Below are 22,024 nucleotides of genomic sequence, written 5' to 3' on the forward strand. Positions count from 1 at the left end.
GCGCATCATGGTATTCATTTTCACTCTGCCACACTCCTCCCAATGAGGCCTTTAATTAAACACTCAAAGTGGCTCTCAAATGTTACCCCCTCATGTGCAAATGTAGTCTGATGTGCCTAAATATAAACAAAATTCTATGAACTAATTAGATGTTTGGGCTATTTATATTCATTCAGATTTACTTTTGAGGTAAAAATGATCTCGTAGTATTTTTTGTGAAGTAAGATAAAGTGAATGCCCCAATCTTGAGCACTGATGGTAACTGTAATCCTGTGAGTGATATGTTGTACACGACCCACTGGTATGGTATAATATGGTCTAAAATTAGTATGGTTAGTGTAATTTGGAGTATGGTGCATCTCTTTCCAGCTTGGATGATTCTCCCCCTGTAGTTAGAACCAAACCCAGACAAGCATCTCAGACCCCCAGACCCTCCACATACTCCAAATTATACTAGCTATACTAATTTCTCCAGGCCCTGCACAACTCTCTCCAGGCCCTGCACATCTACCATAATCCAACTCCAAGGTTAGCACAGGAGGCCAAATGCTAAGAAAAACATCCCGTGAAGCCCCCCTCCCTCTCCTCTGCTTCCAACTTGATAGGAACCCCATTTCACACAATGAGGGGAGGGGCCGTCTTTAATCTTCAAATCAAAGACTTAAAGGAATAGTTCGGATTTTGGCAATGAGGCCCTTTATCTAGTTCCCCAGAGTCAGATGAACTAGTGGATACCATTTTGAAGGAAGTTAGTATGAAGGAAGTTAGTGCTAGTTTTGCGAGCCAATGCTAACAAGGGTTAGTGCAATGACTGGAAGTCTGCATGCTAGCTGTTCCCACAGACTCCCAGTCATTGTGCTAACTCTACAGTGAGGGAAAAAAGTATTTGATCCCCTGCTGATTTTATACGTTTGCCCACTGACAGAGAAATGATCAGTCTATAATTTTAATGATAGGTTTATTTGAACAGTGAGAGACAGAATAACAACAACAAAATCCAGAAAAACACATGTCAACAATGTTATAAAATGATTAGCATTTTAATGAGGGAAATAAGTATTTGACCAATCTGCAAAACATGACTTAGTACTTGGTGGCAAAACCCTTGTTGGCAATCACAGAGATCAGACATTTCTTGTAGTTGGCCACCGGGTTTGCACACATCTCAGGAGGGATTTTGTCCCACTCCTCTTTGCAGATCTTCTCCAAGTCATTACAGTTTCGAGGCTGACGTTTGGCAACTCGAACCTTCAGCTCCCTCCACAGATTTTCTATGGGATTAAGGTCTGGAGACTGGCTAGGCCACTCCAGGACCTTAATGTGCTTCTTCTTGAGCCACTCCATTGTTGCCTTGGCCGTGTGTTTTGGTTCATTGTCATGCTGGAATACCCATCCACGACCCATTTTCAATGTCCTGGCTGAGGGAAGGAGGTTCTCACCCAATATTTGACGGTACATGGCCCCATCCATCGTCCCTTTGATGCAGTGACGTTGTCCTGTCCCCTTAGCAGAAAAACACCCCCAAAGCATAATGTTTCCACCTCCATGTTGAACGGTGGGGATGGTGTTCTTGGGGTCATAGGCAGCATTCCTCCTCCTCCAAACACGGCGAGTTGAGTTGATGCCAAAGAGCTCCATTTTGGTCTCATCTGACCACAACACTTTCACCCAGTTGTCCTCTGAATCATTCAGATGTTCATTGGCAAACTTGAAACGGGCATGTATATGTGCTTTCTTGAGCAGGGGGACCTGGCGGGCGCTGCAGGATTTCACACGGTGTAGTGTGTTACTAATTGTTTTCTTGGTGACTATGGTCCCAGCTGCCTTGAGATCATTGACAAGATCCTCCCGTGTAGTTCTGGGCTGATTCCTCACCGTTCTCATGATCATTGCAACTCCACAAGGTGAGATCTTGCATGGAGGCCCAGGCCGAGGGAGATTGACAGTTATTTTTGTGTTTCTTCCATTTGCGAATAATCTCACCAACTGTTGTCACCTTCTCACCAAGCTGCTTGGTGATGGTCTTGTAGCCCATTCCAGCCTTGTGTAGGTCTACAATCTTGTTCCTGACATTCTTGGAGAGCTCTTTGGTCTTGGCCATGGTGGAGAGTTTGGAATCTGATTGATTGATTGCTTCTGTGGACAGGTGTCTTTTATACAGGTAACAAGCTGAGATTAGGAGCACTCCCTTTAACCTCTCTGGGAAATGTGGGACGCTAGCGTCCACCCGCGGGACACACTATTCAACAGCCAGTGAAATAGCAGGGCACCAAATTCAAAACAACAAAAATCTCATAATTCAAATTTCTCAAACATACAACTATTTTACACCATTTGAAAGATGAACTTCTCGTTAATCCAACCACATTGTCCGATTTCAAAAAAGCTTTACGGCGAAAGCATAGCATTAGATTATGTTACGACAGCGCCGAGACAAGAAAACTACACAGCCATTTTCCAAGCAAGGAGAGGCGTCACAAAAAACAGAAATACAGCTAAAATTAATCACTAACCTTTGATGATCTTCATCAGGTGGCACTCATAGGACTTCATGTTACACAATATATGTATGTTTTGCTTGATAAAGTTCATATTTATATCCAAAAAAACAATTTTACATTGGCGTGTAATGTTCAGAAATGTTTTGCCTTCCAAAACCCCGGTGAATAAACACATCAATTTACAGAAATACTCATCATAAACGTTGATAAAATATTAAACTGTTATTCAAAGAATTATAGATACACTTCTCCTTAATGCAACCGCTGTGTCAGATTTCAAAAAAACTTTACAGCGAAAGCACACTTTGCAATAATCTGAGTACAGCGCTCAGAGACGAAACCAAACCCGCCATTTTGTGGAGTCAACAAAACTCAGAAATAACATTATAAATATTCACTTACCTTTGATGATCTTCGTCGGAATGCACTCCCAATAATCCCAGTTCCCCAATAAATGTTCATTTGTTTCGATAAAGTCCATATATATGTCCTAATACCTCCTTTTTGTTTGCGCGTTCGGTAGAGTACTCCAAATGCACTGTGCTCGCGCAGTTAAGTTCAGATGAAAAGTCCAAAAAGTTATATTACAGACAATGTATAGAATGTCAAACGATGTATAGAATCAATCTTTAGGATGTTTTTATCATAAATCTTCCATAACATTCCAACCGGACAATTCCTTTGTCTTCAAAAAAGAAAAGGAACACAGCTAACTCTCACGGGAGTGCGTGCCACTGAGCTCATGTCATTTTCTCACTCATCTACTTCCAGGAGCACTTGTTCTCTCCCCATTCACAGTAGAAGCATGAAACAACGTTCTAAAGACTGTTGACATCTAGTGGAATCCTTAGGAAGTGCAAAATGAACCCTAAGTCACTGTATACTGGATCGGGAATCACTTGAAAAACTACAAATCTCAGATTTCCACACCTCCTGGTTGGATTTTTCTCAGGTTTTTGCCTGCCATATGAGTTCTGTTATACTCACAGACATCATTCAAACCGTTTTAGAAACTTTGGATCGAAAACTCAGAGTGTTTTCTATCCAAATCTACTAATAATATGCATATCCTACCTTCTGGGCACAAGTAGCAGGCAGTTTAATTTGGGCACGTCATCCATCGGAATTTCCAAATACTGCCTCCTGTCACTAAAAAGTTAAGAGTGTGCTCCTAATCTCAGCTCGTTACCTGTATAAAAGACACCTGGGAGACAGAAATCTTTCTGATTGAGAGGGGGTCAAATACTTATTTCCCTCATTAAAATGCAAATAAATTTATAACATTTTTGACTTGTGTTTTTCTGGATTTTTTGTTGTTGTTATTCTGTCTCTCACTGTTCAAATAAACCTACCATTAAAATTATAGACTGATAATTTCTTTGTCAGTGGGCAAACGTACAAAATCAGCAGGGGATCAAATACTTTTTTCCCTCACTGTAGTTAGCAACTTCCTTCAAACAACACACAGAAACATACAAATGGTATACACAAATTCATTTGACTTTGGGGAAGTAGAAAAAGGGTCTCATTGCCAAAATCCCGAACTACCCCTGTAAGGGCTATTCATATTAGATATTACACTCACATATAAAAATGTGGCTTGTGGCGTGATTCAGGAAGAATCACATATTACATAAGGTGTGGTGGGGTTCCAGAGAAAGCATTGATTTTTCATACTTGAATTGGAAAGCGTCCGCTTGAGCCCCCTGAACGGCCTTTTGATTTTCAAACCTTTGAGGGGATCATCTGTGGCTGACAATTTATGACATTCTGGGCCAGGTGCTTTCCCCTGTTGACCCCACATTTGTAGAAACAGCAGGGGATCACAGAGAGGGAAGGAGGGAGGGAATGAGGGAGAGAAAGAGAGAGAGAAACAGCACATAAGATAATGTTTTTAAACTTCAATGGCTAGCAGGCCACTGTTGTGAGGTCCTGAATGGTCCAACCCACGCCTAACATACTGTCTTTCGGGTATCCAAATTGGATGTAACTCATCTTCCCACTCCCTCACCATTTTGTCGACTTTCATTTGCACTTGTACTTGCATGCCTATTTTCATTACCTCTTCCAATTCCTTTTCCCGGGATATAACTCTTAAACTCATAGTCATAAATTGGTTTTACACTCCAAAAGAACCCTTCCAGTCTTTCTGCTCTTTCTGCTCTCTTATATCAACTACTCAAAGCTGGGTAAGGTGGAATGATGTGCAGACCCAAGACACCCAAGACCCCATCCACAGTGTATGATCCATGTCTCTGATACAAGGCCAAAAGCCCAATAGCACCAAACCCTAGACCCCAGGACTGGGCAGCATCAGTCTTTAACAGCCAATAATATTTGACTGAACATAGAGTAAACATGTTGATGAACTTGGACGAGGCCCTAGCGTTCCAATACTCTCTTTTAATTTACTCAATATCACATTTCATTATGCTGAGCAATGTTTCAATTTAATTTCGCAGAAATGTATGTTTGAATTTCTAGGAAATGTAAACTAACTGAACTTCTGTTTTTTTCCTGTCTTCTAGTGTGCCGGCTGACTTGCCACAAGAAATGTGAAATAAAGGTAAGAGCAACAGCTTTTCTCATCTTCCAGGCAATGCACACATAGACATTTCAGCACTCTTATGTTGCGTCAACAGAATAGGAATGCAGTCTTGTTAGACAGCTACGGCTTTTAGATGTACTGTAGGTTGTCATAAACTGTCATTCCGACTTATGCCACCACATCCCATCTCTAATTCAAGTGCACGACAGCCTTAGGTAGGCATTGTGACAGAACATTCCAAGTGTAACTGTACGAAGACTATTATCCTCAGTTGGCGCTTAGTGCTCTAGTGAGCTCTACTCTCTCTCCACCAAAGCCAAGCAGAGCTTATTAGAAGGAAATGTTCTGTTGATGAAGCAGATGGGGCCTCGCCTGGAACAGTGTTCCTGCACTCCGAACATCGGAGGAATCTGAAAACAACTGCAAGCTTGTCCCAGCATGTGTTTGATTTGGCTGAACCCTTGCATGTTCGAGATCACCCCCTTCTAAAAATGAACCCCTCGCTGCATTGTCTATTGGCTTGTTACATAATGGACTTGTTTTTGAAGCAGGGGCACATAGAAGAAGATGGGACGGAGTGGAGGAAAGAGAAAGAGAAAGGCAGGGAGGGAGGGCTGGGTGTGGAGACTTTAGACGTATAGCACCCACCCTCCTCAATGTGCACACACACACATGCACACATGCACAAACACACCCAGACCATACATCACCGCCCTTCATCTGGCAGCCATTACTGAAATGGTCCGGAGCTGCCAGCTCTACCCACTACCCTACTCCAGCTCGGACTGACAGGAAATACCAGGGGTGCATAGCGGCCTGGCAAGGGGGGCAAAGGGTTCCAATGGTTTACCAGTCAGCCTCATAGGAGTGGTGAAGACAAATTAGCACAAGCTAAAGCGCAATGGTGGATGATTGTCTAATTCAATGTAGAAAAGAAACGATGTTTGTCTGAACTCGAAAAAGAGAGAAAATTCACATAAGCACCACAATGCCTACTCCACACATGTTCTACCGAGGTTGTCTAGCATACAGTTTTAACCAACTCAGATAAATGATTAAATACGTAAGTAAATAAATAGCCGCCCATTGTTTTGAGGGAAAGTTCTGAAGCAGTGAGTAATGACCAGCCCATGTGACCTCTTATCTCCACGGTCTGATGGTTCTTAAAATGACAACAAACTGTATTTCAATCAACACTCCTCGCTACAAATACACACACATCCTGTTTTCACATCACATCCATGACCCCACGACTAATCTGACATTAATAATAAGATTGAAACCAATAAGATGAGTTGGGGGGGGGGGGATTGTGTATAAAGCCTGAAATAACAAAAGATGAAATAGTGTTCTCTCTTGTTGGTGTTGTTGTTGGAGTTCTTTGCTAGGAAGAAATGTGTTTGGGAATTCTGTGAAGCCAAGGTTGATTTGTGAAGACAGGTCCGGAACGCAGATGCTCTTTCTTCATTAAATTGTGATGAGAGTACGATTCAAAATACTCCCAATCAGCAAACATGGGAAAAAAATGGACAAACCTCCCTTTTCTCTAATCATAGAAATGTTCCCTCTGCAATTATCCTTGGCAGCTTGCAATTCACTTTTAGCCTTGACACGAAAAGGTTTTAATGTAATGAATGATAGTTGATAAAGGCTAGCTTGATCGCTATCAGCAGTCAATCAAGCTAGCATGGCCTGAGGACATGAGTTAATTATTAATTCATAATTTCCAACCAAAGAAGTGAGGTTAAGATGGTCCTATTGACCCCAATGCTCCGTTTTGATTCATATGTGATCTTGTACTTTTGGAATCCAAGTGGTGGTAATAAATCACTCATGCTGAGACAGTTTCCACACTGACTCGCTACAGGGATAAATCTCCACATCCATATTTAGATAAGACTTACACGTACTCCCTGCATAACCTCCGCTACTAAAAACAAATGGTCAGACTGCGTGTAACAACAGTATGTTTCCGTGACTGTGTATGTGTCTGTGTGTGTGTTTTCTGTTGCTGTGAGAGAGAGAGGAAGAGCATGTACATTTAAAGGGTGCGAGTGAGTATGTCGGAAGCATTTGGAGACAGGGAAAGGGCAGCAGAAACAGCAGATGGAGATTTGTGGGATGAGGACTTGTGGGAGAGGATTGTCATTCCACTGTTACCCATGGGAAACAGAGCTTTATCCAAACCAACACAAGTTGTCACTTCGATGTTTGTGTATATTTTGCTGTCTGGTGCCAAGGAGATGGAGAAGCGAAGTCATATCTGTGTACAGGTGCTGTTTGCTCTGTGCTGTCATGTCATCGACTAGCAAAATAACCAGTGACTAATGAACCTTTCCACTACCCTTTACGCCACACCTCCATGTTCTCCTTGTTAACACTATTCTGGAGGTCTTTGGGCCTGCTCAGTATAGATGGAATCTCAGTCCCGTCACGGAAAGGAAGAGCCAGTCTGTGTGGGACTCTCCCACTCCACTGCTGTGAGAATAGTTCAGAAAGGTAAAACCTAGGGCTTCTACATAGCTCTTAATAATAGCATAATAGAACCTGTCCCTTCCCACAGACTGTAGATGGAGTGGCAATGTGGAGTACTGACGGTGTCTGCTATGAAGTCAATGGTACCTTTTGAGCTGTGGTGCACTGAGGTGGAGTGATCAACAAAAGTCTCTATATTATGGTTTATGGGTGGAGGGACCTTCATTGGTTGGTGGGTTTTGATGGCAGAATAGATTGGTGTACTACCAGATTTAGAGTGTCTATTTTGGTCGCTATCCATCTTGCGTATTTAATCTTTTTATTTGAGCTTTATGTGTGTCAACTCCGCAACACAGATTCTAGTTGTCGGAGGTGACACCATCAGTAATTGTATCTACTGTAATAAATATAGCTGTTCAGTAATGGTTCAGTGGTACTGCCTTGGACTCAGCTAAAGCCAGTTTCTGCCAAGTCTCGGGGGCTAGTCTGTGGGTTGGACCTGATTTTAATTCCAAAGGCGAGCAAAATGAAGTGTAAGTCTCCAGTGCATCGTAAATATAGGTGAATGGGGTTAAGAGGGAAAGCACAATTATTCATTAGGCTCTTCCCCCTGAAGTGAGTCATTATTGGGAATGCTGTGGCGAGAGTGTGTATCCAACGAACAATTATCGACTTCCAAAACGCTTCTTCAAGGTCGTAATAACGTTATCACACAAGCAAATGGGAAGCAGATTAAAACATTTTGTGGGAAGTTTTATTTTTTTGCTGGGTGGGGTTGAGTAGGGTTGAGGGTATTACTCCGTTCATACCCAGACAGGAGGTTCATAAAAAGCATTAGGCGGCCATTGGCGGGAGACGAAAATGTTAGAGTGAACCGCTATCGGACGTGCCAGAGAAATGTGTGTAGATTAGAAACTCAAAGGGGCTTACATCCAGCCAGAGTCGTCAGACTTAATTACTGTTTGTGGAATCAAACAGTCACTGCCTGGCTAAATCCTTCCTCTTGAAATGTTTCGATTGTCAGTTTGATTTTACAAGATGGCCCATGTGCAAGAAAAGAGGACTTTAAAAAGCCTGAGAAAAAATGTAAATGGAGCTCTGTGTAGTAGCAGTCTGCATACTGTACATAAGACATGGCAAAATAATTGTTCTTTGAACAAACATTCATGATTCAGTCTGATTCTGCCACTCCATATTTTCCTTCACCAAACATGTTGTCAGTTGACGATAGTCCTTGCCAAAATGCTCTGGCAATTAAATTACTTGTTGCATTATTTGAAGTTGAGCCAATTTCCAGAGAACATTGTAGACTTTCATAGGAGTTAGTCTGGATTGAAAGGAGCACCAACCAGGCCAGAGATACAGCTACTGGCATAAAGTGTGTTTTGGAAGGAAATTAGTAGGCAGGACTGAGAAAGCAGAGTGCGAGAACACAAATACACACAAACTAATCACCCCTCCTACATTTTAGCAGATGCTCTTATCCATAGCGACTTACAGGAGCAATTAGGGTTAAGTGCCTTGCTCAAGGGCACATCGCCAGATTATCGTTTCTGGGATTTGAACGAGCAACCTTTTAGTTACTGGCCCAACGCTCTTAACTGCTAGGCTACCTGCTAGGCTAGGTTACCAACCTACCTCCTACCTACTTAACCCCTACCTATTCTTTCTTTCTTTCTTTCTTTCTTCCTTCCACAGTGATGAAGTATGTTTTAATTTTCCCCTGCCTCCCCTACAATTCCCTCACCATCCATCTCTGTTTTTTTAACCCCAAAAGAAAAGCATGTTTTTGTTTGGACTGGACAGCCATTTTGGGCACTTTTGGAAGGCTGTTTTTGCTACTCCTCGCTCAGTTTCCCTTGGCCAGATAGGTCCCGGCATGAGAGCTAGTTTCATTATATTACCCGCTGATAATGAGAGAGTTATGGCCATGTTGTTTATTGTTTTTGCCACTGGACGAGCTGCAGTTCAGCCGTCTTGTTTAGCTAAATGTAGTGGTAGCTTGGATGACTGGGGTGTTAGACGAATGCTCCCACCATGTATCAAGCTTTTTGTGTTGTTATAGCCAATAACACTCCCCTCCTCTTGCTACTGGAACTACCATTGGCCAACTTCAGCATTCAATGTTCAGTTGTGGACACTGGGCACAGAAGACAATGCTTTGCCAGAATACGCAATAGCCCGTCTTTAGCCCAGAAAAATAGCAACTGGAGTCATCTTGTGTGTAATCCTTGTAGTCTTACATCTAGGTATAGTCTCTTGATGACATGGAACCTTTGTCATGGCTAGGTGTGGCCCAGAATTGAACATACAGTACATCAATGACTGAAACCCAGTTGGTTTGGCCCAAACATTGGCAGTTGCCATGTGCTGTCCACATGCTTTTTCCATTGTGAGTCAAAGGGAAGAGAAAAAAACATGAAGACTGTCCCTGAATCTTTTCCAATTTCATGATTCAGATCTGTATTCATAATAGCATGATGGTTCTATTCAGCATTTTCCCTGTTTTGGTGGTAATTTAATAAAAAACACTAATTGGCGTGAGAACAATGACTGTCTGTTATTTCTCTTTATTTACTGTCTCTACCTTTTTGACACATCCAGGCACCTGTTTATACACATAAGCTCAGAGACACATCTTTGATATGGTGGTTTGGTTGCTTTAGCTGGCCCAGCTTTCTACTCACCTGAAGGGAACAGAAGTCTGATTTATATGTCTGTGTCTAGCTGTCTCAACTTCACTGCTAGCTAACTTCCTCTGCTGACAAAGCTAGGTACATGTATAAATCTAGATAGCCCCTGTGTTCTCAGTTGATATTGAAAAATGTTGAGTAAGAAAACACTCCAAATTAGTAGGAGCTCCTTCAAGTGAATTAATGCAGTGTATATTTTAGCAGGGTGAGGCTGAGGGTGTAAAACTAAAACTCTACATACGTACAGTACATTTAGATTCAGGCCCCACCAGTATTTAGTTGGAGAGGGATGTGTATCTCATCCTCTCTGAGGTAAGTTTTTGGAACACAACCCCAGCAGAGTCTGTCTTGTCCTTCCTTAATGTCTTGTTCCGTCTTGCTTGCCCTTACTTACCTCCAGCAACAGCAGCTGTCAAGATCATTTGGCATGTGCTTGCTCCTCTCCTGTTCCAGTGACTTACCTCAGATACGATACTTTGCCATTGGAGGCTGATTTATCGCGCAGAGGGTAATTGGAAAGCTGTGTCGTTGTTGCAGAGGACGAGGGAAGCTTTTTCATTATCTTAGATTTTGGCCAGAGTAAGAGTTTGGCATGAAAAAAGAATGGGCATGAGGGATTTATCTTTTCTGCTTAGAATGGCAAAGAGAAATGCGTAAGAGGAAATGTGCCAGAGGATGTTCTGCTTCTCATTCCTCTTTTCGACCCACCCTAGTTCTCTGCTTCTGCCCCCATTTCAGTTTAAAAAACAGTTTCTTCTTTATTCCTCAATGCTAGTCACCCAAACCCAAGAGGTCCTATGAAACAGCTTTCGACCCAAGTCTCACACATGTAATTACTTCACCACCATGGCCTATTTATTGCCTTACCTACCTTATCTTATTTGCACACATTGTATATAGACTTGTTTTTCTACTGTATAGTATGTTTGTTCACTCCATGTTACATTACATTTTAGTCATTAGGCAAACACTCTTATCCAGAGCAACTTACAGTAGTGAATGCATACATTTCATACATTTTTTTTTTCTTTCTCTGTACTGGTCCCCCATGGGAATCAAACCCACAACCCCAGCGTTGCAAACACCATGCTCTACCAACTGAGCCAACTGCTTTGCTTTAACTTGGCCAGGTCGCAGTTGTAAATGAGAACTTGTTCTCAACTTGCCCACCTGGTTAAATAAAGGTAAAATAAAAAATAAAAATAAATAAACATCCCATCATCTCATTCCCATTTTCAAGCCCCAGCCCCACACCCATTCCACTCTCTCTACTTGTGTTATTTGACTCAAATCAAAATGATCTATGTTAGTCGGTAATACATGAAAACAATGGTTTTAGAAGCAGAGCCTTTTTCCTCATCTCAGGGTGTGTTTATTCACACTGCAGACAATACTGTACAGAAGTAGGATCTTAATTTGAGCCAGTTTGCTACAGAAGGAAAATAATCCTGCAGCAATTATTATTATGTTGATTATAATTAATGGACATTTTTGTAGGGGTTGATACATTTTTCATAAGCTGTTTTAAACCTCAAATACACTACAAGTTTACAAAGTTTTGCATTGCAGGACAGGTCTCCTGCAACAGGGAGATCAAATTCAGATCCTACATCTGTACTCTCCCCTCAGACAAAGACCATATCATCGGATAGATATGATGTACCATTGTAACAAGTCTTCATTCCTCTTAGGTAACAGTGAGTTGAAAGACAAACAGTCGAACAACTCAACTGGGTTGACCCCCATCTCGCTTCGAGTGTGTGCCCATGCCTTCAAGTCCAAAAGCTGTTGGTGGAATCCTTCGAGGAACAGTGCTGAGAACTTCCTTCCTTTTTTCTGTGATTGAGACTGCACTCACTTGGGATAGAGTGAAGAAAGGGATGGGGGTGGGTGTGGGGAGGGGTGATGAGGGTAATCTCCTGCAGAGAAAACGTGATACCCAGGAAATGGGTGTGGAAGTTGCTATCTGTGTGGGATATGGGTGGGACTGCGAGCTGGTGAAGGGGAAGAGCAGAAGGGAGAGGAGAAGGGTATATATTTTGTGAATGCATTGGGTCTTTGCCACAAGATCAGCAGGTTGAGAGATCTGTTCGAGTGACCAGCCATCCACATCAGGCATTATCAGTCTTTATATCAAATCAACAATCTGGTACAGTCTTAAAGATAATTTAATTATAAGTCATGGGATAGGGTGTCATTCTTGCCCCTGCCCAGTGATGTCCTGTTCATTCCAAAGGAAACAAAAGAACAAAGCAACACATTGGCCAAGGGATCAGTCATATGGACAAGGTTTGGTGATTCTTATTGAGTTATGAAGAGATGCTTTAATGGGTATTAAGGTTGTATTTGATATCTGACCGCCTGTTGTTTTGAAGACTCAACTGTCGGTTCAATTTTAATCAGGTGTGTTAGTGCTGGGTTAGAACAAAAATGTGCACCACCTGGCAGATCCCTAGTAATGGAATCAGAACCACTGTGCTAGTGGATGTGTCACTGTGTTGGGGTTCAAATAACTTTCACTGCCTACAGTGCTGGCAGGGCCTTGTAACACATGTGGAGAATGATTGCACATAGAACGTGTGGCCTTTCAAGTCAACTGTACGCCAAGAAGAAATACATATGTTGAGTTGTTCTCCTCACTCCTCTCCTCTGTCTTTTCCGGGTGCTGAGTTATAGCGCATGGCTACGTCTTTTCTAAGTCAACAGGCCACATGCATAGATACAGGAGAGAAGACAAACAGAAACGCCCAACCTTTGGCCAGATGGAGTAATCAAGAGTCTCTGGAAAGAATGCAAAGAGGCCAAGTGAGTAAGAGTATGAATGGGGGGGATAGGGAGAGAGAGAGAGAGAGAGAGAGAGAGAGAAGAAGAGAGAACAGAAAGAAAGACAGAGACAGAAGTATGATGAAAGATGGGATAACCTGACCATGAATTGATACCGATTGATGCTGATTGAATACCGAACGTGTTTACCTATCAAAGCCTGACTAAAGATGAGTTATATCTGATCCCCTCTCACTTACGCAACTGTCCTGCGACAATTCATTCAACAAGGCCTGAATAATGTACAATGTAGCCCTGGTGTTGACGTTCACTTGCTGTGACACGCTAGCTTCGCCTGGGCGTTGCTCTGATGTTCCACGGGGGGACTGGTGTTGTTGTTGAGAAGCCCTGAGTCAGCCTCAGGAGACTCGGCCTTAGAACAGAGACAGCTGTGTCCTGTGTCCTCGCCCAGAAACTCTCTCCATCTCTCTGTCTGCCATCATGTTCTGAGCGGTCATGCATGCCAGTCAGCTAACTACAGCTGACCCGCCACTGGTAGATCATAGAGCTCTGTGTTGCACAAGCATTGCGGCAATTGCTCTGCCAATGTGACCTAACTTTTTAGTGCCCTCAACTGTATACTGTATTTTTAATTTTTTTTTCACCTTTATTTAACCAGGTAGGCCAGTTGAGAACAAGTTCTCATTTACAACTGCGACCTGGCCAAGATAAAGAAAAGCAGTGCGACACAAACAACACAGAGTTACACATAAACAAACATACAGTCAATAACGCAAAAGAAAAATCTATATACAGTGTGCAAATGTAGTAAGATAAGGGAGGTAAGGCAATAAATAGGCCATAGTGGCGAAATAATTACAATGTAGCATTAACACTGGAGTGATAGATATGCAAAAGATGATGTGCAAGTAGAGATACTGGGGTGCAAAGGAGCAAAATAATAAATAATAAATAACAATATGGGGATGAGGTAGTTGGGTGGGTTATTTACAGATGGGCTGTGTACAGGTGCAATGATTGGTAAGCTGCTCTGACAGCTGATGCTTAAAGTTAGTGAGGGAGATATAAGTCTCCAGCTTCAGTGATTTTTGCAATTCGTTCCAGTCATTGGCAGCAGAGAACTGGAAGCAAAGGCGGCAAAAACAGGAGTTGGCTTTGAGGATGACCAGTAAAATATACCTGCTGGAGCTCATGCTGAGGGTGGGGGCTGCTATGGTGACCATGAGCTGAGATAAGGCGGGGCTTTACCTAGCAAATAATTATAGATGACCGGGAGCCAGTGGGTTTGGCGATGAATATGAAGCGAGGGCCAGCCAACGAGAGCATACAGGTTGCAGTGGTGAGTAGTATATGGGGCTTTGGTGACAAAACGGATGGCACTGGGATAGACTGCATCCAACTTGCTGAGTAGAGTGTTGGAGGCTATTTTGTAAATGACATCGCCGAAGTCAGGGATCGGTAGGATGGTCAGTTTTACGAGGGTATGTTTAGCATCGTAAGTGAAGGAGGCTTTGTTGCAAAATAGGAAGCTGATTATAGATTTAATTTTGGATTGAGATGCTTAATGTGAGTCTGGAATGAGAGTTTACAGTCTAACCAGACACCTAGGTATTTGTAGTTGTCCACATATTCTAAGTCAGAACCATCCAGTAGTGAGTAGTGATGCATGACGGGCGGGCGGGTGCGGGCAGCGATCGGTTGAAGAGCATGCATTTAGTTTTATTTGCATTTAAGAGCAGTTGGAGGCCACAAAAGGAGAGTTGTATGGCATTGAAGCTTGTATGGAGGTTAGTTAACACAGTGTCCAAAGAAGGGCCAGAAGTATACCGAATGGTGCCGTCTGCGTAGAGGTGGATCAGAGAATCACCAGCAGTAAGAGCGACATCATTGATATATACAGAGAAAAGAGTTGGCCCGAGAATTTAACCTGTGGCACCCTCATAGAGACTGCCAGAGGTTTGGACAACAGGCCCTCCGATTTGACACACTGAACTCTATTTGAAGAGGGGGATGACCGCGGCAGCATTCCAATCTTTAGGGATCTCAGACGATACTAAAGAGAGGTTGAACAGGCTAGTAATAGGGCTTGCAACAATTGCGGCGGATAATTTTAGAAAGAGAGGGTCCAGATTGTCTAGCCCGGCAGGGTAGCCTAGTGGTTAGAGTGTTGGACTAGTAATTGAAAGGTTGGAAGTTTAAATCCCCGAGCTGACAAGGTAAAAATCTGTCGTTCTGCCCCTGAACAAGGCAGTTAACCCACTGTTCCTAGGCCGTCATTGAAAATAAGAATTTGTTCTTAACTGAGCATGCAGTTAAATAAAGGTAAAATAAATACAATTTGTAGGGGTCCAGATTTTGCAACTCTTTCAGAACATTAGCTATCTAGATTTGGGTGAAGGAGAAGGGGGGGGAGGATTGGGCAAGTTGCTTTGGGGGGGTACAGAGCTGTTGAGGTAGCCAGTTGGAAAGCATGGCCAGCCATAGAAAAATGCTAATTGAAATTCTCGAATATTGTATATTTATCGGTGGTGAGTATTTCCTAGCCTCAGTGCAGTGGGCAGCTGGGAGGAGGTGCTCTTATTCTCCATGGACTTTACATTGTCCCAGAACTTTTTGGAGTTTGTGCTACAGGATGCAAATTTCTGTTTGAAAAAGCTAGCCTTTGCTTTCCTAACTGCCTGTGTATATTGGTTCCTAACTTCCCTGAAAGGTTGCATATCACAGGGGCTATTGGATGCTAATGCAGTACGCCACAGGATGTTTTTGTGCCGGTCAAGGGCAGTCAAGTCTGGAGTGAGTCAAGGGCTATATCTGTTCTTAGTTCTAAATTTTTTGAATGGGGCATGCTTATTTAAGATGGTGAGGAAATCACTTTTAAATAATAACCAGGCATCCTCTACTGACGGAATGAGGTCAATAACCTTCCATGATACCCGGGCCAGGTTGATTAGAAAGGCCTTCTCGCTGAAGTGTTTTAGGGAGCGTTTGACAGTGATGAGGGGTGGTCGTTTGACCATGGACCCATTATGGACGCAGGCAATGAGGCAGTGATCACTGAGATCCTGGTTGAAGACAGCAGAGGTGTATATAGAGGGCAGGTTGGTCAGGATGATATCTATGAGGGTTCCCGTGTTTACGGATTTAGGGTTGTACCTGGTAGGTTCCTTGATAATTTGTGTGAGATTGAGGGCATCTAGCTTAAATTGTAGTACAGCCGGGGTGTTAACTTCTTATGGGCAGGTGGGACGGTAGCGTCGCACCTGGCCAACGTCCTGTGAAATTGCAGAGAGCGAAATTCAAACTACAGAATTATAAATATTTAACTTTCATAAAATCACAAGTGTAATACATCAAAATAAAGCTTAACTTCTTGTTAATCCAGCCGCTGTGTCTGATTTCAAAAAGGCTTTACGGCGAAAGCACACCATGCGATTATCGGAGGACAGCGCCCCGCAAACAAAACCATGAAAAACATATTTCAACCAGGCAGGTGCGCCACGAAAGTCAGAAATAGCGATATAATAAATGCCTTACCTTTGATGATCTTCTTCTGTTGGCACTCCAAAAGGTCCCAGTTACATCACAAATGGTCCTTTTGTTCGATTATGTCCTTCTTTATATCCATAAAAGCTCAGTTTAGCTGGCGCGCTTCAGTCAATAATCCATCCAGTTTCCCTCCATCAAAATACATACAAAATGAATCCCAAACATTACTAATAAACTTTTCCAAACAAGTCAAACAACATTTATAATCAAACCTTAGGTACCCTAATACGTAAATAAACGATACAATTTAAGACAGAGAATCGTTATTGTCTTTACCGGAGAAAAATACTAAAGAACGCACTCTCATTCACGTGCTTGGAAACACTACAGTCTAAATGGGAGCCACCTAGAAAAACTACAATTTCTGGCTAATTTTTCCATAAACCAGCCTGAAAATCTTTCTAAAGACTGTTGACATCTAGTGGAAGCCCTAGGAACTGCAACTGGGAGAACTTATAATAAAAGTGACAGCCATTGAAAATAGTGGTAGGCTGAAATATTGTTTTGGGGGGATGGTTTGTCCTCGGGGTTTTGCCTGCCATATCAGTTCTGTTATACTCACAGACATTATTTTAACAGTTTTAGAGTGTTTTCTATCCAAATCTACCAATTATATGCATATCCTAGCTTCTGGGCCTGAGTTACAGGCAGTTCACTTTGGGCACGCTTTTCTTCCCGATGTGAAAATACTGCCCCCTACCCAAGACTGGTTAAGCATATGCCAGTTTAGGTCACCTAACAGTACAAACTCTGAAGATAAATGGGGGACAATTAATTCACATATGGTTTGCAGTGCCCAGCTGGGGGCTGAGGGTGGTCTATAACAAGCGGCAACAGTGAGATATTTATTTCTGGAAAGGTGGATTTTTAAAAGTAGAAGCTCAAACTGTTTGGGCACAGACTTGGATAGCAATGCAGAACTCTGCAGTAGATTGCAACTCCGCCCCCTTTGGCAGTTCTATCTCGGCGGAAAATGTTGTAATTGGGGATGGAAATTTCAGAATTTTTGGTGGCCTTCCTAAGCCAGGATTCAGACACGACTAGGACATCAGGGTTGGCGGAGTGTGCTAAAGCAGTGAATAAAACAAAGTTAGGGAGGAGGCTTCTGATGTTAACATGCATGAAACCAAGGCTTTTACGGTTACAGAAGTCAACAAATGATAGCGCCTGGGGAATAGGAGTGGACCTGGGGGCTACAGGGCCTGGGTTATCCTCTACATCACCAGAGAAACAGAGGAGGAGTAGGATAAGGGTATGGCTAAAGGCTATAAGAACTGGTCTTCTAGTGCATTGGGAACAGAGAATTAAAGGAGCAGATTTATGGGCGTGGTAGAATAGGTTCAGGGCATAATGTACAGACAATTTTATGGTAGGATGTGAGTACAGTGGAGGTAAACCTAGGCGTTGAGTAACGATGAGAGAGGTTTTGTCTCTGGAAGCACTAGTTAAGCCAGGTGAGGTCTCCGCATGTGTGTGGAGTGGGACAAAGAGCTATCTAAGGCAAGTTGAGCGGGACTTAGGGCTCTACAGTGAAATAAAACAATAAGAACTAGCCAAGACAGCAGTAGACAAGGCATAGTGACATTAGAGAGAGGCATAAAGCAATCACAGGTGTTGATCAGGAGAGCTAAGACAACAACGGGTAAATGGCGATGAATGGGCAGAGCGAGTCAGTTAGGTACATACAGGACCTGAGTTCGTGGCTGGGGCCGACAGGTAAACAAAATGAGGTACCGTGTTATTGAAACAGTCCAGGGGGCATCAGCTGTGTAGCCGAGTGATCGTAGGGTCAAAAGAGCAGCAACAGGTGAGTCAGGGGACACAGCGTTCAGAAAGCTAGCGGGCCGGGGCTAGCAGATAGTTCTTCGGTGACATTGTAATAGAATAGCCTGTTGAGACCACATCGGGCGATCACGTCGGCAGTCCAGTCGTGATGGATCGGCGGGGCTCCGTGTCGACCATAAATGGTCCAGGCCAATTGGCAAAAGAGGATTTGTAGCCCTAGAATTAGCTGGTATATGGGCCTAGCTCGAGGCTAGCTCAAGGCTAGCTGGTGCTTGCTTCGGGACAGAGGCGTTAGCTAACAGTAGCCACTTGTTTGCAGCTAGCTAGCTGAGATGATCTGGTGTAATCATCCAGAGCAGCAGGAATCCGGTGATGTGGTAGAGAGAAGCAGTCCGATATGCTCTGGGTTAATATCGCGCTGTGCAGACTGGCAGGTATTGTCCGAGCTAAGGTTGGCTGGTGACCGAGCTAAAGGTGAAGACCGCTAGCAGTGGCTAATAAAGACTAGTAGCTAGTTAGCTGGCTAGCTCCTGATGGAGGTTCCAGTTATAAGGAATACAATTGCAGATCCGTACCACATTGGATGAGGCGGGTTGCAGGAAAGTATATTTAGTTCGTGGATAGAAAGTGAGAGTATGATATATATACGAAAAAGCCCTGGCTATTTACATGGGATAAGACTCGGGATAAGACAAAGACAAACACACACGTCTGACTGCTACGCCATCTTGGAGAAATATGTACGTGTGCAGTGTCCAGGGGGTCGACAATAAAAGACAGCAAATAGACACATTTCATTTGACAATGAAAAAAAAAATATATTCTTTTGTATTCTATTATCTTTCACCCAATCAGTTCAATCCACAAACCTCACATTATTGCTTTGATAGTGTCATAAAAAGGTCTGGTGATGTGTAGCAAGATGTTCTGGTGATGTGTAGCAAGATGTTCTATGGTCTTAGTTTGAAGCTCTCCTAATATAAATATAATCTGTTTAGTCTAGTCTAGTCATTCTGTTTCTATATGTTTCCTCTCGCTGGCGTTCCCAGAATGCAAAGCTGTGGGATGCACAGCTTTATTCCATTTTGCTCCGGCAGGCGTCTGTTTGCTCATACCTTCACACCACATGCACACTGGTATTTTCTTCCCTGATGCGGTACAGTACTGTACCTCTCCCATCAGACACCTCCCTCCCTGACGGTGAGTCCTGGCAGTGTCAGCGCTGATTACAGGCAGCTACAAGGGGATAATACAGCTAATAAAAACCAGGACACAGGAAATATGCCAGACCCATAACATATTAGCACTTAACTCAGGCATATTCTCACACACACTGCACATACCTCACCAAGATACTGAACACACCTATGAATAGCCTTCACACACATTCACACTCCTTAAAAACCAGGGAAGTTCCCAGACCCATTGAGTCTCGTCCGTTCATTTACTTTACTGTACATGATGGTATTTGCTAGCTAGCTGACGTAAACCATCATGTTGTTTTGTTGCTTATACAACAAGCATTGTGTCCTCCCCCCACCCACTCACTCACTCACCCACCCATCCACCCACCCTTCCTTCCTTCCTACTCCTTGTCATTAATTGTGGATTAAACAACACATACAGAACAGGAATCTGGTGAACACAACTGCAGGGACGAACTCCTAGCCTAGGTGTTACTTTAAAGGTGCTGCCATGTAATTATTCCGACCCAACTTCAAAGAAGATGGTCAATCTTTCCATGCGGAACACAGTGTAATTGTGTGTTCCAAAATGTCTGCCATATAAGCATAAGTGGTAGCGTACTTGTTGAAACTACTGTTTGTTGTAGTTGTCAAATATACTCTTGAGGTTATGGAAATATGATGTCATTGTTATTGTCAGAGGATATGACAGCTACTACAACATAAGGATGGTTAACATATTACTGTTATGTGTAGACTCACCGCTTTGGACATTGTGGTTCTTTGCCTATATTATGCTTATTATTTATTTAGCCTGAAGGCTTAAAAGCCCACACCAGTAGAAATCCACGTTTTCCAGCTGAAAGACGATGGCCAGAGCTTACCCATGATGTTGCTCAACAATTTAAGTCAAAAGTAAAATAAATTGTCAAGTATGATATATTTGTGCTTGAAGTGACAAATCTGAATTGTCCACTTTGTGCAATTCCGTGTGAATGCGGTGTCTTGTCCTGTGATATGATATACTAATTATTTTCAGCCTACATTTGTTTCGTTTCAGGGTTTTATTTGAGAAATCATTCGATTTTCAATTAGGTCTGGGGGGAATGCACTGAAAATGTGTAATATTTCCTCTGCGTCAAAATTTCCCCAAAATAATCCTCTATCCATAATTTTTTGAATTTTCTATGCTCCCTGATGGTCTGTCTTTCATTTAGGTCATTATTAGCGAGCTGGATACAGTAAACAACATCTGTATGAATGTAGGTCCATTATTATTACTTCAGAGTCTCTATTTTAGTCATTTGAAAGACCCTCCAGGACTAAACTATTGTTTCAAGGGATATTGGAGCTTTTCTGAAGCTTCTCAGTTTGTGTGTGTGTGTGTGTGTGTGTGTGTGTGTGTGTGTGTGTGTGTGTGTGTGTGTGACTGTGACTGTGACTGTGACTGTGAAAGAGGGAGAGAGAGGCAAGACTTGAGCTTGTCAACTCATATTTAACCTGTAACCTGATAACAACGGGCGGGAGAAAAAAGGTGGGCTTTTGTCTTGTGTCAAGCTCAAGTCCAACCCCTGCACTCCTTGGGAAATTTAGCTAGATATACTTCTGATATTTTTTTCCCTCTCTCCTTGCTTGCAAGCATGTGCTCAGAGGGAGAGAGAGAGTAAAGGAGGAAGGAGTGACTAAGTGAGAGGGAGGAGAGCAAGGAGAGAAAGAGCAAGAGAGAGAGCGGAGAGAGAGAAAGGGGGGATTAGCAATAGCCCGCAGCCAGACTTTCCCAATTTGTTGGTGCTGAGTGCTGCAGTGCGCTGTTCCAGATCTTGGGTGTTAGGGCTCACTATTTGGCCCTCTTCGTGGCACTTGACCGTATAAAGAGACTTGAGACATTTTTATGCTAATTTTTCTGACAAGGGGGAGAGAGGAAAGAAAAGCCAGAGCTATTATCGTGGAGCCTTGTGAAGCCAGAAAAATACATACCTCTCTCTCTCACACACACCTCCACGATCTCTCCAGCCTTGGTAGGCAGTCTTTGGATTACCCCATCTAGTGTGCATGCTGACAAAGCAAGCCATTCTCTGTCTCTCTGCACACTGAAAGAAAGGACGATGCCGCACTAAACGTGGAAACAGCAAAAGAAGGAACGAGTGAAAGAGAGGGAGAGAGAGAGACAGTGAGAGAGGATGGCTACTGCTGTGTATCAGGTAAGAAGAACAGGCTGGTCCCACACTCCTCTCGTTTGTGAGGAGAGCGCTTGTTTACCTGGTAGTTATGTCTGGAATTTGAGCTAGGTAGTCTCCGGTCTAGGTTGTGCAGCTCCAGCGGTGAATGGAATAGCAACCCTTGGTAGTGGCACACTGTGTTTGCTTGTTCTGTGTAAAGAAACAGCAAGTTCTAAGTGCTCTCAGATGTGTGTGTGTGTGTGTGTGTGTGTGTGTGTGTGTGTGTGTGTGTGTGTGTGTGTGTGTGTGTGTGTGTGTGTGTGTGTGTGTGTGTGTGTGTGTGTGTGTG

At 43.0% G+C, this 22,024-nt stretch overlaps 1 protein-coding gene across 11 annotated transcripts in view; it reads left to right on the plus strand.

The window, feature by feature from the left end:
• The window catches only part of tns1b (tensin 1b), a 313,864-nt gene that overhangs the window by 142,422 nt on the left and 149,418 nt on the right, over nucleotides 1-22,024 (plus strand). For 9 of the 11 annotated variants that reach the window (XM_014164411.3, XM_014164404.3, XM_014164409.3 and 6 more), the window contains exon 3: nucleotides 5,030-5,067. In XM_014164411.3, coding sequence (XP_014019886.1) covers nucleotides 5,030-5,067 — 38 coding nt within the window. Of the gene's footprint in view, nucleotides 1-5,029; nucleotides 5,068-21,163; nucleotides 21,718-22,024 lie in introns of those variants that run through there. The other 2 variants (XM_014164415.3, XM_014164419.3) reach the window with 1 other exon arrangement.

This window comes from Salmo salar, chromosome 21 (genome assembly GCF_965601325.2).
Source record: "Salmo salar chromosome 21, fSalSal1, whole genome shotgun sequence".
Lineage (NCBI taxonomy): Eukaryota > Metazoa > Chordata > Actinopteri > Salmoniformes > Salmonidae > Salmo > Salmo salar.